This window comes from Buteo buteo, chromosome 13 (assembly GCF_964188355.1).
Source record: "Buteo buteo chromosome 13, bButBut1.hap1.1, whole genome shotgun sequence".
Classification (NCBI taxonomy): domain Eukaryota; kingdom Metazoa; phylum Chordata; class Aves; order Accipitriformes; family Accipitridae; genus Buteo; species Buteo buteo.
In genome coordinates, this window is record NC_134183.1 from 14,336,724 (window position 1) to 14,348,980 (window position 12,257).

Consider the following 12,257-nt stretch of genomic DNA (forward strand, 5'->3'; position numbering starts at 1 on the left):
CACTGAAGACAGTTGAGAAAACACCAAAAATGTGTCTCCCAGTGCAAAGAAATATTGAGATAAACTTCATTGGCTTTGTTCAGTCTAAAAGCAAAACCCTCCTCCATGTAAACAACAAGACAGGGTGAGGTTATTTGGCTAATGGTAGCTGAGGTGGAGATTTTAACACATACGCTGGAACTGAAATAGGACAAAATCTGAGTGTGAAGCTGCTCAGCTAAAGCTCAGGACTGTAACCCTTGCTGGAACACCCCTCTCTCCTGTCTACATGTACAACTGGGTTGCCAGTTCAAACCAAACACAGGAGTTCTATCGTGTAATATTTCCAGAAATAGTCAAATGATATAGAGCACAATCCTAATGATAGACCCCCCAAGCCATTTGTTACATCCAAAGTTCCTGCTTTCACAGCACAAATAGGCAATCAAATCATATCACAGACAAATCTACACATTTGTACAAGCAAACAAGGCAGTTTGCCTGCAGAATGTGTGGAGATGTTAATCACTTGCACCAGTAGTGAGTGCGCATGTGAATTTACCATTAAGAAGTAAGAAGCTAACATTATGTAACTGTTCAAGTAAAATGTGAACTTACAGGTAGCTGAAATGTAAAGTCAAAGGCCAATCCATTCTTTTATGTCCATAAACAGCTAAGATGTAGTTTAATTTCCTCAGATAATAAAAGTCTTTTACTCACTTTGGAAAGCACCGCCCTATCTGATGGCTGTTGGAAGAGGTGGTATATAAACAGTCTGGACTCCCATTGCCCATTCTCCCACCTTCCCAGGGATAGGAAATGTGCTCTGGGGGGCTTCCAGCAAAGTCAGTGGAAAAGGTGTGAAAACCACTGGCCCATCTACAGAAGAACAGAGCCCCCAAGACTTTTCAGTTAAAGAAAGAAAGCAGGTTTTATTCTTATCTGGGAAGGAACTGGGAAAAATATATTGTACAGAAAACTGCTTGAAGATAATCCAAATATCTCAGACAGTGGCAGGTTTTACAGCCCTGCCCAGAGTTATCCATGTGCTTGATGAAGGCTATCTGGACACACCACTCTGTAGACCATGCCTCTACTAGGGTACACTTGCTATCTCATCCTAACAATACTGTCAGGCCTGATGTGGTATGACATTACTGTAAAACTCCTTTTGGATGGGGAGGAGAAAGGGAGACCTTGTGTGAAATGCCATCCATGAGTTTTTCCTTGAACCATTTCAGTTCTCAGCCCACCCGAAGGTTCATGGTGGTTTTCTCTGCTTTCCTCCCACCAGTGCGGTGCCAGGCTGGAATTGCAGGGTATTGTAGTACAAGGCCCACGGGTGCTGCCTCAGCCTCAGTAAACTTTATTTAAGCACACACAGACATACACAGACAATATACATATATTTGTTCTTCTCTGACAGTTCTACAGGACCAACACTGCTTTGGATGACACTCGTGGAGAATTTGAAAAAGTGCAGGAAATGTACGAAAAAATAAAGGTCTTTTAATAATTTGTGAGTCATGGTCATCCACAGAAACAACACAGGTGCATTCAACCAGGTGAGCACATGGACACATCTCCACATACAGTACATTGTGTCTATATAGGTTTCTCCACATACATTGTGTCTATATAAATGTACAACAGTCTCAAAAGTCAGCAAGACACAAAACCAGACGAGTACTGGCATGGCACATGCTTGCACTCCCAGTGTCGCAACCCACTGCCAGTGCACCAGTGTGACTCAGTCGGGGTGTGGGTGTGAACAGAAAGATGCTCCAAACATAGTCTCACTGTACACTATAAAAACTCACCAAATATGCAACAACGTCATAAAAGAACATTCATCTGGGGTTCTGGTGACCAGCTACTTTGAGTCAGATCTCACAGTGTTTGTGTCACCACAACTCCTGGGATATATGGTTACTTATCTAATATAGCTACAACTGTCTCTCAACATATATTTTATATACAGTACATATACACAGAACATACACAGAGCAGTATATGTATATTTTTGTGTTTTCATGTTTGTACATTATATCACAGATTATATGAACACATAAAATATACGTTTTAGGACCTAAAAAGAAATCATTTTATAAAATCTTCATATTACCCCCCCAAAAAAAGCCCAGAAGTCAAACAAAAGAAATCCAGAAAAGCACTCTTGAAGTGTTAACTGCCTGCCCTTGGACAGCATTACACTCCTTCCCCTTTCCTTTATAAGTACAGCAGCACAATGATGGTTTGCAACCATGCACCCAGGAAAACACAAAGCAGTATAAATTGTTGAACTGCAAAGTCAGAGTGGAGTCTGGAGTCTGGCTGTCCAACTCTACACTCTCCCACCGTCTCCCTTGCTAGGATTTAAAAGGTTCTGCCAGGAGCACAGTATTTTACCTGCAGCAATATTTTCTAGACTAAATCTACTGACTGCAGTCCAATACTGTTATCTCATAGCACTTAGAACCCAGCTTCTGAGTTATAGCTTTTTTATTTAAAACAATCTTTTTATTTAGCAAAAAATTGTTTCCACTGTACCCTTCGTGTGTCCTCTTCCTAACGTGACAAACCCGGAGGAGATGAAATTATGGAGATCTGGCCCTCCACTTCGGTAAACATCCTTTCCATAGTGACCTGCCAAGGAAAAGAAAACAAAGAAACCTTTATTCAGTGTGTGTGTGTGTATATATATATATACACACATATATATGTTATACAGCCTGGCTGTCACTCTCATATATGAGTAGTGAGGCCCCACCACATGGTTACATTATTAATGGCAAACGGAGGGTATAATAGAACATAGCAGCTATAACAGCATCAAAGTCTTATTGCTTTATTGGCAAAGATTTACAAAGAAGAACAATCATGTATTTTGATAACTGCCAAGGAATTAACAGATTCTGATAGGAGAACCACTAACGTGCCAAGCCAAACCCCCCAATAGCTGTGAAATTTGATCATCACTGGCTCAGATTTAAGTTTGCTAGGAGCAGTACTCCCACAGAACTGGTCTCATTCAAACCCACAAAACTAAGGAGCTAAAGGATATCAGAAGAGATGTGGCTTTGATTCCTCCCGATTCCAGCCAGACCCCTGACAGCATTCATGTCCCATTGGTAGAGATTTTGTCTCAGCACAAAAGCAAAGGTGCAAATATCACTCTTGTCCAGGCTGGACACAAGTCCCCATAAACAGTACAATAGCAAATTTTGTCTTTTAGCTTTGATTAGCTCTGGTCCTTGAATGGCACCCCTGGATAGTTTCTCAAGTGCAATAGTGTTCTGCAGAACACTTCCTAGGAGCTTTCTCAGTCCATGACAACAGAGTAGGTTCAGAAGACACCCAGCCTTTTAATATTTTAATATATTAATAAAGAAAAAGGCCTTCTGCCTCCTTGTTACCATGCAAAGCTCTGAAATGAGGACATAGATAATTTTTCAGATACTTTTTATCATCTCCTCCCTTTTTCATGTTGTTAATTTTTCTATTCCTTTTATTTTAGAAACAGGCAAAGATAAGATAGGTGCAGGGGGATGGAAGTAAGGCAGCCTCAGGGGCTGGGAATGCAGCTCCCTCCTTGTTAAGTCTCCATCTTCCCCATGCCTTTCTGCACAAGCCCGTGATGCATCACTGTTCTCCTGAGCCATGGTGGCTGGAAGTCCAGCACAGCAGATGGTCCAGCGCACGGCAACTTGAGCGGGAGAGCTGAGTCAGGAAGCTATGGGGAGGGCCAAATGGACATCAGGGATCCAGGTGGAAATGCAGCCTGGGGCCATGTTCTGGCTGGCTCACATTGCTTCTGACAGATGCTATGGCCCTTTAATATTTTTCAAACACTGAGACCAAATGTCACTTGTTCTTGTATACTTTCAGGCTCTCTGGCAACACTGTGAAAACTATAGGAACAGACACTTTGAAATCTCATCAGTCTGCAAAGTTTTCCTCTTTCCTTTTTAGCCAGTCATTCTCACCTCAGTATCCCAGCAGCTACTACTGGTTTTGCAGGCCATTACTCCTGTCATCAGAGTCCACCTTGCATATGAGAGGGCTGAGGGTAAGCACCCCCCCAAGATTTAAATTTCCCCAAAATGTCCCACTGTTCTGCTCTGCAATGGATTTGAGCAGGCTCCAAACCCCACGCCCCATTCAGGGAGGACATCAGCAACTCTCTGGCTGGGATAGCCTAGCACAGACTTTGCTGTCAGATTAGCATGTTGAAGATCCTCAGAGGAGGCTCACATATGGCAGGCAGAAGATGCTGAGACTTCTAATAGAAAAAGCATCCCACTCCCTTCCCTCATATTTTTTCTAGTCAAGGTCAGTCAAGTGCTCCCTGTAAACTTCTCAAAACACATATAAATTGTTTCTGCAGGTTTGGGAGTGTTAGCAGCAAGACAGTTTTCTTCTTACAGTTATAATAATGCAAGGCAGTAGCAAAACCCTTCAAATGTGGAGGCATCCACGCATTAATTGGCTGAGAAGAGAGTTTCCAGGAAAAAGAAAGAAGGATTTTCTGCTTCCACAGGAAAGGTCATGGGCTCTTTCTCTCTTCTTCCTATGTAGCTCTTGCAAGCTCTGGCTGCTATGTTCCTGGAAAAGGGTGGCAGTCATCTGCCTCTGAGTCCCTGGAAGTTATTCTTGCTTCATGAGATGTTTGTTCTTGTCCTGAGAAGCCTGCAGAGATGGTTTGTGGCTGCAATGCCCAATTTGCTTTCTTTTTCTCTATCACTTTTCTAAAATGTGCTGCATTTTTTCTTTCCAGTAAGCCAATTTTTGCTCATATACCATCAATTTCTATGCTTTCAGGGCCAGCTACTCTGGTGACTGACACTCTATCAGTGCCATAAATCTACCATTTTAAACAAGGATAAAAGAAACACACAAATATGTGCTATTACCTCTAGCTGAAATCAGCTGTCTTTTATATGTCCCTTTGGAGAATCTGTTTAAGACACAGATCAAGAAGGGGAAGTGTATAAAAAAAAAGCAAACATTTACTGGCAGATTGAAGATTGCTCATCAGCCATTTGCTCTGTGAACCTTGCTCTGCCCATTCTTATAGTACATAGTAGTTAAATTAAAACATTCCTGTGATAACAACCCATTAGTATTTGAACAGGAGTTATGTTTTCCCATGAGAAACTTGAATTTGTAGACTTCAAGTAGCGTGAGTTTTCCCTTTTTATGGATACATTATAGGATGCTATGTTTGGTTTATGGTTTTTTATTCCTGCTCACTCGTGATCATTTCTCTTGGCTTTTCAGTGTAAAAATGCTGGTACATGGCTTTTACTTTTAGAAGCACCTTGGGGGCTGCTGGTGAGCCAAGCTCAGGTGTTGCTATTCAAACAGACTTTTTCATAATCACTTCTTGACTGAGATGTTTCACACTGGAAGTGAATGCTCCCTTGTACCTTATCAAAATGCATGTGTCCCGTAGCCACGGCAGAGCTAAAGAAGCTCAAGTGCAAGTAGACAAGGCTGCAGAGCAGCGGAAGCACAGACAGAGCTATGCCAGACCAGAAAACATCCCCGTCTCATTCTCCATTGGGGCTGTTTTCCTCCTTCCTACCTTCAGCTGGGTACTCGCTGTTTGGAGTCCTTCCACAGTTGGTGGATAGGAATTGGCCCTGCCAAAAAGGGGGTCGGCCATGAGCTGAGCTGAGCTGAGCTGCTGATGGAGATGTCTGTCTCGTGGGCTAAGAAGGAGCCCCTGGAACTTATTCAAGGTGTTCATTTCTAGTAGGCTGTAGCTGGGCGTTTCCCTCTGCCCCATGGTGAGAAAGCTAAAAATGGCCTAATTCCTTGAAAAATGAGTGTAAATGGACTGATTTTCATTTCATGTAATTTCAGACTTTGGGGATTTTTATTGCCAATCAACACCCAACCAATGAAACCCTGCCATTGCAGACAGAAAGAGCCCCTCTTTAACACCCTGCAAGGTTCCCCCAAGCCCTTCCTGGTGCTGGAGGCTGCACCAGCCCCGGCACGGTGCGTGCTCCCTCGCGGGGTTGTCCTGTAGGGCCAGGGTGCAGGCACAGAGCTGTTGCAGAACCCCAAGCACACAATAAAATGGATATCTCTGAACTAAATCTGCTGTGTAAATGAGGTGGGGACAGTTCGATGGCTATCGTGTACCTCCTGTCCACAGGCATTATTCACATTGCTCTCCCTCCTCCCCTATGCGTGATCACATCAGAGCAAAGCTGCCTTTTGGTGTTGTATTTCCCTGGGAGCACCCACAAGATGTTCCGTGGGCTGCAGGCATCAGGGAGCTGAAACCAGAGGCAGCACCCAAGACCTGAAAGAAGTCACATAGAGCAAGAGCAACAGATCAGTGTTGCAAGCAAGGCAAGGCAGCACAGCCCAGCATACTCATGTCCTTGGGCTTCCAGCACACACTTTCACTTTTTTACAGCTCCTGCTTTGGGTGGAATTAGCTGCTGTCTGCCAGCTTTCCATATCCAGGTGTCCTACCCAGCTAGCACATGACAACACTCTCTGGGGATTGCTGGTGACTGCGTAAGATCACAACCAGTGTCATCATTCTACCAGCCACCAAGCAGGCCAGCAGAGAGGCTGTGTCCCCTCCACGTGCCTCTGTGTCCCTGTTTGTAAAGGGATTTACTCTGCCTGCAAAGCACGGGCGGTCTGTGAATGAAAAGCGCTCCACAGAAGCCAGATTTGATTACGATGGAGTCTCACAACACTCACTACTTCCGAAGCAAAGCAACCACCCACCTACCTGATCTCATGGCATGGAACATGCTAGCTTTTAATACAGTATTTCTCTAGACATTTTGCATCTCTAAGGTCTATTTCTCATGGTTAGGATAACATTTAAAATGCTACTTCAGAGCACCATGTCTGACTCCCTGAAAGAGGCTTTTCCTGCTCTCACAGTCCCTGTTCTCGCTTATGCTCATATCCATGTGCTCTAATGCATGTAAACCCTCAGATGCACACAGGCTCGCAGGCTTTTTTATTAAAAGAAATGAACAGGACTCCAGCAAGGCTGTGTGTTACTAAAGCAAATGAAGACTAACACTTACACAGCTTAAAATTTACAAAAGAAATTGAAACAAGGTGAAACATGACTTCTTTTTCCTCTTCTTTGGTTATAAGGCACAGCAGAGGCAGAGAGCAGATGAGTGTTTTGCCTGCCACACAATAAAGGCATATTCTTTAGGGCATACAGCTCAAAGAGGGAACATTTCATTATAATGGCATCCTGCATAACACACATATGGAACAAACTCAGTCACAAACAGCAATTACAACCCCAGCTCTGATTTAACAGAATTATTAGAGCTGAACTAAAATGCTGTTATCCACCTCTTGGAAACGTTATTACTGAGTACAGATTACGTCACCCTGAGAAGGGCAGACAGGGACTGTCATGGAGAGCCTTTCGCATGATACACTCTGGGATTCTGGCCTCATCCTTGCCACAAATTTCCGTGGAAGAAGACCTACTCCCAGAAAGGAGTCCCCACATCCAAACTCCTCAGCACAAACATTATTCTCAGACAGATCTCTGTGGAGAAAAAAAATCTTTTTTTTTTGCAGGGGGGTTGGGACGACCACAGCCTACATGTCTCTGATGCTGCTCATTTCTTCTGGACTGATTCTTTTGGAACTATTTTACACATATCAACAGACCAAGACAAAGGGCACAAGCTGCCAAAACAACTGTAAGGTATTTGCTGAGCACATGGCAGATTGCTCCGCATCTCTCTGTCTATCCTGTCAATCAAATACAATCATCTTTGAATGCAAGGGGAGGCATGGCTCCAGACCCAAAATGAGGCATTTTTGGGGCCAGAGTGGCACAGGGCAGCCAGCAAGCACACAAACCATCTCAATTTGAGGGAAGTTTAGTTGCAGAAATTGGTGGGTGTTAGACATGGCTGTGGGCTACACCACTGAAGGAAGTGTTTGCAGGCAGGTAGGGCATCTTGGTATTTTACCACAGCATGGGGTGCAGATTAACAGAGATTACAATGATAAGAAGGACAATAATAAGAAGCGATGTCACTGAAATATTACCATTTTCTTTCATTAAAAAAACCCCAAACAAACAGAAGCCAGCTGGCACCTCTCACACTTGTCAGAATAAAGGCACAGTAAGGGCCACCACAGTGTGTTTTTTCTGGTTTAATACCATAGTTCTGGGATCAGGTCAGATCTGTCTATCCTAAACATGCAAATGTACAAAAAAATAAGAGACTGGAAAGAGTTCAGTGGTACTTAGGGTGAGCTCTCAGCATTGTGCAACCAGACATGGACAAGATGTAGTCCAAATCAGTGCAGGGAATAATAGTTTTCTGTGCCCTACAGATATTCCTTAGCTTAAATCACACTGGTGGGCTAAGGAGAGCTGAGTTCCACTCACCCTGTCCCAATAATGTGACAACCTACCCATAATTTCACCTTCTTTCAAAATAACTGCCTCTTTTTTTCTTTATCTCCCTTTTCCTCATGCTAAGCCTTTGTCACATCCTTCCCTGCTTCAACCCTCTTGCTCTCCATAACATGTGACTGCTGACCACAGAGACCCTGCTTAAATTAGCCCCCACAGGGCCATCTGGCCACAGACTGTGCTAAACAGATTACAGGGGATGGCCTTGTCCATCTCCTCGCCTGGCTCACTGTCCACACCACAGTAGGAACGGTCTTCTACAGCAGGGTCTCTGTGATCCCTACAGGTCCCTAAGGCTTTTGTGATGTTCCTTAAAGAGAACGGGCACCTCACCTGAGCAGACAGAGCCAAGTCTTGCCCACCATGAGCCAGACAGTCCTGAGTCACTGGGGCCAGCTTGACCAGCTGGTGTGGGCTCCAGCAAGCACATGGCTCTTGCATACCTGACTGCCCAGTGCATCAGAAAACATGGTAAAAATTCAGGCCAGGATCACTCCCAAGCCAAGGGGGAACTTTGGGTTCAGAACAGAACAAAAGGATTGTTCCAACTTGAAAATTGGGAGATCCTTATTTTTCCTTTTGACTTATTTCTGCCTTATCAGCTTTCAGAGTGCATTCGCATCACATCTTCCAGCCTTCTTTACAACCAGGAAGGGTACAAGCTTACTATTCACAGCTGAATACTGGAGCTCTCAGGAAAAATTATTGGCCAGGATCTGGGCTTTATGGAAAAATCATGCATACTGGAAGACTTCCCACAACATCGCAAGAATGGGGAACAGTTTCCTGGCATGGGGTTTGTGTCAGTCCAAACTAGCAACCCTGCCAAAAATATGCCCAATTACTGCACAGCAGACCAAGCCAAATCCAGTGCAGTGAGCTGCATAAGTCCAGGTCGTGCTCATGTATCTTTCTGGCATTAGAAAAGATGTACAAAGTGAAGCTAAAACATGTGCTGGCTTTCCTGATAAGTGACAAAGGGAACATCTTTTGTTACTTGTTTACTCTGTTAACTATAACAATTGTCCTTGATTTTGCAACCACCCTGCCAGTTGTAACAAGCAGTAAGAGGCTTCAGGAAACATAATTTTTAGATTCTGTTAACTTAAAAAAATGGCTATGTGAAAGTAAAATACAGGACTGCAGTGCTAGAAGGTCTCGTTAGCAACATGCATTGGGGATGACAGAAATACAGTGATGAGTTCATATTCTGCTGAAATGTCTAAATAAAAACACTTTCAAAGACAGAGGATAAAATTGATAGGAAAATAAAATACAGCACCTCTCCAAGGCTCCAAATGCACATGCTGGTTAGCAGAAAAACCTACTGAAGTACCTGGTTTGTGCAGGAAACAGCTCTCCTCCAGTGGTCTGCTTCTCATCAACATACAGCTGTACTGAGTTACACGTACATGTCTTGAAGCATGCTCTAAAGCTCCACAAAGAGCAAACATTTAAGCCCCTAAAAGCCAAGAAGAGACACTCCCTTCCCCTACAGTACAGCAAAGGGAAGAGACGCCAGGGTGTTCCTTTTATGCAGTCAGGGATGAAAGGCTCACACAAACAACAGGCTTCCCAGATTACTGTAACTCCCCATTCCCTGTGCTGAAGCTATTCCCCTTTGCATGGAAGTAAAGAAGGAAGGAAACAGGGTTCTGATTCTTTTGCCTTGAGGACAGAAGGACCCCTGTCCATCATGTGTGCAATTTACAGCAATGCCGTCACATACAACACAGTGAAAGCATAAGCTAATCAAGGCTGGCTAATATTTCTGTAGAAAACTCACCCAGTTACAGTCCTTGCCCAGTGAGTACAAGAAAAGCCACTACCAAACCTATAAGTAACCAAACAGACTTAGGGCTTCCATTCAGAGGAGTCTCAGATACTTAAAAGCCCAGCATGAGAGAAAATCAGTTGTTCCCATCAGTATTAGGGAGAGGTGTGCTGTTGCACCGCTATGTTTGCAGCAGTGACATTACAGCTCCAGAACCTCTCAAGGATAATGTTAGATCAGACCTAAGCAGAGCAGGAGGCATGACCAGCTTCCAAAGAGGTGCTCTAGGGCAGCCATGTATCAAGGGGATCCTTGCAGCTTAGGCTGTCAAAAATTAATGACAAATCAACCCTTAATCTTTCTTCCGTGTCCTTAAGCACACCCTACAATTGTACAGCTAGGGATACAGAAGGAGCTCAAGTTTTGTATGACAGGGAGAAAAAGTTTCCTTCTGTTTTTTTTTACTGGACCATGAATCAGTTCACTTATCCCAAGTACTCACACATTCATGCTTACCACATAACACCCTCTCAGGGAAACATAATAGAGACCGAGGACTGTTTTATCACCCTGCTGAATTCTGTAGCAAGGAAACAATTACTGCGGGTTGATTTAAACTATTCTATATGGAGAATATCAGTCACAATTAAATGCTGTAGGTTTTCACAGTAACGTGTATACAGCTTTACCTAGTTTAGTGGTTAGCCTGCTTACCCAGCTCTCAAAAGAAGCAGGTTTAATTTCTCTCTCTGCCAACAAGCATTCAAGGCCATGCCTCTTCCTTCCTGGCAAGTAGCTAATAACCAGGCTATGGCTTTTCTAATGCCTGACAGGGGGGACTTACAGTCCATCCTTTTTCTATGTTGCACCAATAAGTGAGGGCTGACATGGTACAGTGAGTGTACTTGTCCCCAGATCCCTTCATGCTGGCAGGTCTGTAAACCCGAGGAATTCGGTGAACTCCAGAAGTATTTATTTGTACTTAAACCTAGTCCTGCCTGAGGAAGGACTGCATATCTCTCAGGCTTCGGTGCATGAATCTCTGCTGGTCTGTTGGGAGTTGAGTAGTCTTTGGCAATCCTCCCTGTTTCCACCTACTTAACAGCAGTAAAAAAGAAAAAGAAAAAAGAAAAGAAAAAAAAAAGAGGAAAAAACAGCACTTCCCTGGCAGAAATCTCCAGGGAGCAGTTGCAGGGTGTGATAGAACAGACGGTGGGAGATGCATCATCAAACCAGCCACTGTCTCCATGGCGTTGCTTTAGCATCATGGACCTGGTGGTGGCTGGTGTAAAAGCTGTGGCTTTGCTGGCTGCCAGGCGTTTGCCCTTCCGTGTCTTAAGCGGTGCTGCTTCTGCAGCTCAATAACTATGACTTTTGCTATTACCAGTGAAAATCCCCAGGGTTTGTACTGACCCAACAGTGTGGGGTCTCACAGCTGGGCTGGGCTTGCCTGGACCTGAGCTGCTTTTGGCTTGTTTGAGCTGTGACAGCAGCACAGCGTCTGTCACCTACCCTGGGTGGGCTCTGCGCTGGGACCAGCCTGTGGCAACAAACTGACAAAGCCAGGTTGTCCCTGGAGACAAATTGATGACCCAACCAGGGACATGGGAAGAGTGAGCACAACACCAGAGACCCAAAGCAAGTATTAGTAAGTTTTATATATCTATTTTAAAGGCAAAATAAATGAGTCTTTCTGTATTAATTTGAACTATGAGCACTAGTACTGTTGCAACTAATTCTTGTGTTTTGATTAGAGTGTTAAAACGTTAAATAACTAAAATCACAGTTTCAGCTCCACATACGAGGTGAGCTCCCTTTGGCTATGTAGGATTTTGAGTGTAATGCTGTATCTATGAAGTGTGGCCATAAATCTGTTTCCCTTCTCCCAGAACTAATTCCCAGATCAGTATGGAAGAAATTCAAAAGTTTCCAGCCAGAGAAAATGCCAGCTTTGATGCACATAAAGTCTTTTGGTTGACACATTTAGAGAAACCATCTTAATTATCTCGTAAGTATCTTGGCTGCTTTCCCTGTAACAGTGTTAAATTTCATGGCACATGAGCTCTC

At 43.8% G+C, this 12,257-nt stretch overlaps 1 protein-coding gene across 1 annotated transcript in view; it reads right to left on the bottom strand.

Moving 5' to 3' along the window:
- SHISA6 (shisa family member 6) overlaps positions 1-12,257 on the bottom strand; it is a 257,505-nt gene that overhangs the window by 194,324 nt on the left and 50,924 nt on the right. The window contains exon 3 of the mRNA XM_075043929.1: positions 2,530-2,625. Coding sequence (XP_074900030.1) covers positions 2,530-2,625 — 96 coding nt within the window. The remainder of the gene's footprint in view (positions 1-2,529; positions 2,626-12,257) is intronic.